This window comes from Protobothrops mucrosquamatus, unplaced genomic scaffold, assembly GCF_001527695.2.
Source record: "Protobothrops mucrosquamatus isolate PMUCROS unplaced genomic scaffold, P.Mucros_1.0 scaffold110, whole genome shotgun sequence".
In the NCBI taxonomy this organism is placed as follows: domain Eukaryota; kingdom Metazoa; phylum Chordata; class Lepidosauria; order Squamata; family Viperidae; genus Protobothrops; species Protobothrops mucrosquamatus.
Genome location: NW_015386482.1, coordinates 352,594 through 358,653, shown reverse-complemented (window position 1 = coordinate 358,653; position 6,060 = coordinate 352,594). Strand labels below are relative to the sequence as shown.

Sequence of the window (6,060 nt, the reverse complement as noted above, 5' to 3'; positions counted from 1 at the left end):
GCTCGGGCAGGGTCGCCTAGGAAACGGGCCAGGGGCGCGCCGACCGAGCCTCCCTATGGCCGCGGTTGTGAGCCAGGCAGGGGCAGAGAGCTGCGAGTGCGAGCGCGCCCCCCCAGATGTTGCGCCCGGTGCGGCCGGCCCGGAAAAAGGTGCCGGAACGCGGTTCCGCCGCGTTCCGGCTGAAAAAAAGCCCTGGGCGTTAGGATTAGTTATTGTTCATGTATGATTTTGGCTTAACATTATTGCTATCAGGTTTTATCCAGACTATTTGAATTTGAAAGCTAGCAAGGCAAAGATAAGTTCTTAGATAAGCTATCTTTATAAGAGCTATTAGACAAGTCATAATTAAAACACAAAACAAATGCTAACCCTTAATCCAGGCATGTTTGCAGTGTATAGTTAAAAAAAAGTCAAGACAGGGTCACACATCAGTAATGGATGCAGCTTTAATTACATTGTCACACCTCCTCCTCCTCCTCCTCCTCCTCCTCCTCCTCCTAATTTATCTTAACTTCTTTAGCATACCCTGGACACCTCAAATATATATATTTAATACTTCATATGTTACATATTTTTTTTCTTTTGAGACAGGTCATTTCACTAGCACACTGACTGGTCATTTCAGTGGGACAAATGGCTGATATCTGTGCACTCTTTTTATAATTGCATTTTACCATAATTCTTCTACACTTCCATATGTAAAGTGCTACATTTTAAGTATTCGTTTAATTTGAACAATTTATAGAATAATGGCAAATCATTTATGCTGCTCTGTATTCTCTTTGCTCTACAGAGTTATGCATGTGAGTAAAATCTCTAAATTCAAAAGGATTTGTTTTTAAACAGAATTAGAAATTCATCTGATTATATTGGTCAGACCTGTACACTTGAATCGTGTATGGTTATCTCTTAGCTTGAGGGGTTCCTATATCCTAAATGAAAAATAGTTGTGTTGGTCTTAGTTTTGTCAGTCAGTAGTTTGGCTTTGCTGAGTGTGTGTGACTACAAATTTGAAAAATAAATTAATGATGCCATCTGGCTTTCTTTTAATAACACTCATCTGTTCAAAAGAAGTTAATATATGATTCTGCCTGGCAACCTTTTATACATTATAGCAAGTGTCTATGCCATCATGACAGCATCAAAATTTCATGATCTTTTAAAGAGATGTGAGATTTCAGCTTTCTCACATGAGAATTTCTGACATTTTGAGACTCTTAAATAAATTCTCATGAGATTTTAGTGATATTTGAAGATTGGAATGTCTCATTAGGCACCTGCAGGTGATGCACTGCCAAACCCTGCTTAGCATTTAATGTGTGATTGTGGATTGGTACCAGAATTCCTGGTGTGAAAATCTTACATAAATGTGTGTTATATATGCATGATAGTATTTTCAACTATTAAATTATTAGACTTTCTTTAACTTTTCCTACTTTTTTTATAGATAATGCTCTTAAGTGATCCTGAAATTGAAAGTAGCATACTCATCAGTAATGATGAAGGAGCCACCTATCAAAAATATCGACTCAGCTTCTACATCCAGAGTCTGCTCTTCCATCCTAAGCAAGAAGACTGGATTCTAGCATACAGCATTGACCAAAAGGTACATGCCCTTCTCCTTTTTGCTTGGACACATACCCAACTTCCATTTCAAATGCAATACCAAACTGTAGTTTAGCATTACACACACTGCTAGCAACAACTGTTATCTTATTCCCATATATCCCTCTTCAGGGCTTGGACTTTCAGACTTTTTCATTAGGTATTATTATTCAGGCACGATAAATCAATATACCTGACTTATTTTTCTTTCCTGTGGACAAGTAGCCTGCTGATGTTGTGAGGCCCATTTACTCTTGTTTCATTCCTCTCCCTTTGCACAAAAGAAGTGAAACTAACTGTACTATAGTTGTTTGTTTTGATGTCAAAATCCAGGTTTGTGGCACCCAACCAAGTCAGGTTTCATAAGACAATAACAAATTCTCTTGGGTATATTTTCAATGCAACATCAAACAGAAAGAGAAAAAACATACGCTCATAGTTTCACATGGAGCAACAGTAGCAGTGACTGTTTAGCTTACGGCAAAGATGAAAAAAAAATGCTTTTAATGCAAGGGGCAAGGCACAGACAGCTTTTTGTATTATCATTTTGCAACCCAATAGAGTTTGTTCTAAAAGGCTGGACAGCTGTGAGCCTGGCTTTAAATATTCCCAATAAGGCAACCTGGTTACCTGCTGCAACCACAGCAGGTTATGTCTTCCTTTGAACTATGCAGATCCCATCTCTACATAATTTCTCAATTTGGATTTATGCTATTAGAATGTATCATCGCAGTGTGGAGGAGAAGAAACCTACAGTCTCGTTGGTTGCTCTATTTTTGGAAGTCACTTACTTCCTAATGTGAATTAGGTTATCCGTAATATAATACAGTTTACAATGTATCTCTCTCATACAAAGTATTCTTTGGCACAAAGACATTAATGATTTTATTGGAGAAAGCAATATACTTACATATTCAGGATGTGCCTAAGATAGCACATTCTGAGAAATAGTCATAAAACGTTGTTAGAGTAAAAAGGTATAAGGTCATTTATCTGTTAATTTTCCATAAGGTGTTCTATCTAATTCCTTCTATAGTCTTTTTATCTATTAACAATATAGTTAAGCAGTAAAGATTCATATTGGATGACTGAGCTAATAGAAGCAATTAAGATTATGAAGCACATTATAGGCGATTTTCCCCTCAAGCATCTAGCAGGGAAATAAATAGAAATATTAATCCTCCAAATTCCCACTTTTTATGGGCCTGTGCATCTATATAGTCCTAAAATTCTTAATATAATGACTCTTAACTGAGTGAACAGTGCATTAGAGGACAACAATTTTTGAACCAAGATATGCTAAGTGAACCAGATGAGCTAATTAACAGAATATGTCCAGAAGCCAGGACCCATAACTCCAGAGAATGAAATTTGGGGAATTTTTGGCTGTTTCAGTACTAGTGGATACTGCTGTGGTCATGTAAACTTCATTTTAAATGTTCTATGACACTTTCCCAGCTAGTCTAACAATCACTCGCTCACTCACTCACTCACCCAGCAGCAGCCATATTCCTGCTTACTGTAATTGAAAAGGAAAGGTGAAAGAAGAGAGAAAGGAACAGGGAAGAAGGAACTCCCTTGCACCCTTCCTGGCCTATGCCATTCTCCTTCACACATTTTCCCAGCCTGGCCCAACCCCACCCCCCTTTCTCAACTTGTGCCACCTCCCATGTGCTTTCTACAACTCAGGAAGCACCTCTCACACACCCCACATGTTTCTTGATACATGCTGCCTCTGATGCCATCCCCTATTGGTGTGGCACTTGTCACAAACCCTTGCAACACCCATTCATTCTTCTTGACTTATGCCATCTCCTGCATACCTTACCCAACCTATACAGAACTCTCATGCACCCCGGGTAACTTTCCTGAATTATGATGTCCAATCACATGCCCTCACTGACCTGTGTGGCATCCCTGGTTCAAACACTCTTCCCAACCCATGCAACACATTTTGTGTAACCCCAAATACCATTCCTGACTCACAACCCTACATACCCTTTTATTCCTCCCCCAGTTGGCAGCAGCCACTTACTTGCCTGCTGACCTTGGACTTGCAATTTCCAGTTAGTTTCCCCACTGACTTTTTCCCTGCAAGCTTCTAACAAAGTAAATGGCGAAGCCGTCAAATAGTCAAGCGAGGGAGGGAAGAGACTAAGTAAGGGAAGAATGAATGAATGAATGAATGAATGAAGGAAGGAAGGAAGGAAGGAAGGAAGGAAGGGAGGGAGGGAGGAAGGAAGGAAGGAAAGAAGGAAGGAAGGAAAAGGTGGAGAGGGAAGACAAGAAAGAAGGATGGGAAGGAGAGAGGGAGAGAAGGAAGGAAGGAAGGATGGAAGGAAGGATTTCTGATGCTCACTACTAGCTTCCCACCAGGAGACTCAATGGGGAAGTTGGGAAGACATTGGAGGTCATTCCCACTCCCACTGCTTTTTTGCCCACCCATCATCATTCTGTTTCTCTGTTTAGGTAAGGAAATACCTCTGAAACTAGTAACACATAGAACTTTAAGACTGAGCAGAAGGAGCACAGAAGATCTTTTTTTTTTCTTATATGTTATTTGTGAATGTTTGTGACAGTATTGAACTGCGAACCATTTAAACTCTGATATTAATGGTCTATAGATTTACAAGAGAAAAAGAGTAAAGATGTTTTCACAGAAATGGTTTTTTTCTAGATATATTCATTTGAAATAACAAGGAATCTTAATGATTTCATAGCCTTCTTTCATCTTTATTCTGTCTGGAGAGCAAATATAAGGGAATTGTGAGCAGGGCCAAGGAAATAGAGAATGTAAGACATATGAATGATAGATTCTAAAGTTATTCTTTAAGTGTCTGTATGTTTGCAAAATTTATATTGATTTTTTGTTCAGAAATGATTTTCCCTAGTTCTTGGTGAATAAACTCCATTAATGCTCATTTAGCAAAAGGTATTGATTTTTCTGCTGCCCTGTACCACAATCACACAAATATTTCATATATTACCTACATGATTTAATTAATTTGTAAACATTCTATTATATAATGCATAGGTACATCAGAAATATATTGTTAATTATCTAATGATGCAATGGCGATATTTTCAGATAGATGACCATATTAAATGGCTTTACCACGCCAGGCCAAATGTCAAAACTGTACCATTTGATGTTGCTGAATGTATTGATGTTGTTTTTAAGATAGAAAGCAAAAAAGAAAAAAAATCAATTGTGGTTATGCTTATAAAAGGCATCTGTAAGAAATGGATTTGATATGTGATGTACCTGTCAAGATGTTCCCTTTGGGATACGTTGACTCTGGGTTGGAATGTCTTGCTAAAACTCTTTTATATGGTTCAAATACTTCACTCAAAATTCTGCTGAAGAAGCAAAATATTAAGAGATAGGGTTTTTTTCCTCCTTCACTTGATGATGATAGATGAAGAAATTCAAGAGGTTTCACATGTGGTCTTATTGATTTAGAGTTTGTCATGGCTCCAATTTAGTGAATAACATTGAAGCCAAAACTGCTTTCTTGTTTGTTTACAATATTTAATCTTTGAAGATCAAAGGAACAGTAGCAGTAGCATTTAGGACTAAGTATTGCCAAGAGTATATAATCTCAATAGATTGAAAGAGGTTATTTTGGATATGTTAGCCTTGCAAGATAGTCCAAACAGGAAGTACTGTATATCCAATTATACTTTATTGTAGGGTAACATTAACAAATCTCATAAAAGTACATTCCCCCCCATCACATTTGCAGGCTTAGAAATTAGGGAGGATTCCTTCTAAGATGTTTGTCATAACTACATTCCTTTTGTAGGCTACACTGCCTCTTATCCAACTTTGATGGTGGCTCTTCTCCCTGTCTTTCATAGCTATTTTCACATACCATTACAGCTTACCATAGCAGAGAAAAGAGGCTTACTGGGATACACAAAGTATTGTACATTTCATATGTTAGCAAAATAATGCTTAGGGTCATCCAACATAGATTAAAACCATACAGGATAAGGGATATTTCTGAAGTTCAAACTAGCTTTACAAAAGGCCAAAAAACATGACACATTATTGTTGATGCCCAGTAGATACTTGAGAAAGCCAAATAATACCAAAAAGATGTTTGTATGTGTATAATTGATTATAGAAAGGCATTCAGTTGTGTTTTTTTTTTAAGTATAATTTTTATTGTTTTCATCATAGAAAAAAACATCACACATATTTCACAATAATATAAAGAAAACCCCACCCCCCACCCACCCACCCCCCGGACTTCCCAAACCTAATCCCAGGATACTATTCAGATATAAGTAAACTACTATTAATATCCCTAACTCCACAAAATGTTATTCTACATGAATAGGTGAAATATATAGAAGAGGAAACAAGTTAACTAAAAACCTAAATTATATTCCACCATTCTATGCTTCTTTTGAATATAAACAATCCATCTTCTCCATATTAATAAAAAT

The 6,060-nt window shown here is 37.4% G+C and overlaps 1 protein-coding gene across 1 annotated transcript in view; it reads left to right on the top strand.

The window, feature by feature from the left end:
• Window positions 1-6,060, top strand: part of SORCS3 (sortilin related VPS10 domain containing receptor 3) — a 476,983-nt gene that overhangs the window by 240,923 nt on the left and 230,000 nt on the right. The window contains exon 4 of the mRNA XM_015812775.1: window positions 1,448-1,606. Coding sequence (XP_015668261.1) covers window positions 1,448-1,606 — 159 coding nt within the window. The remainder of the gene's footprint in view (window positions 1-1,447; window positions 1,607-6,060) is intronic.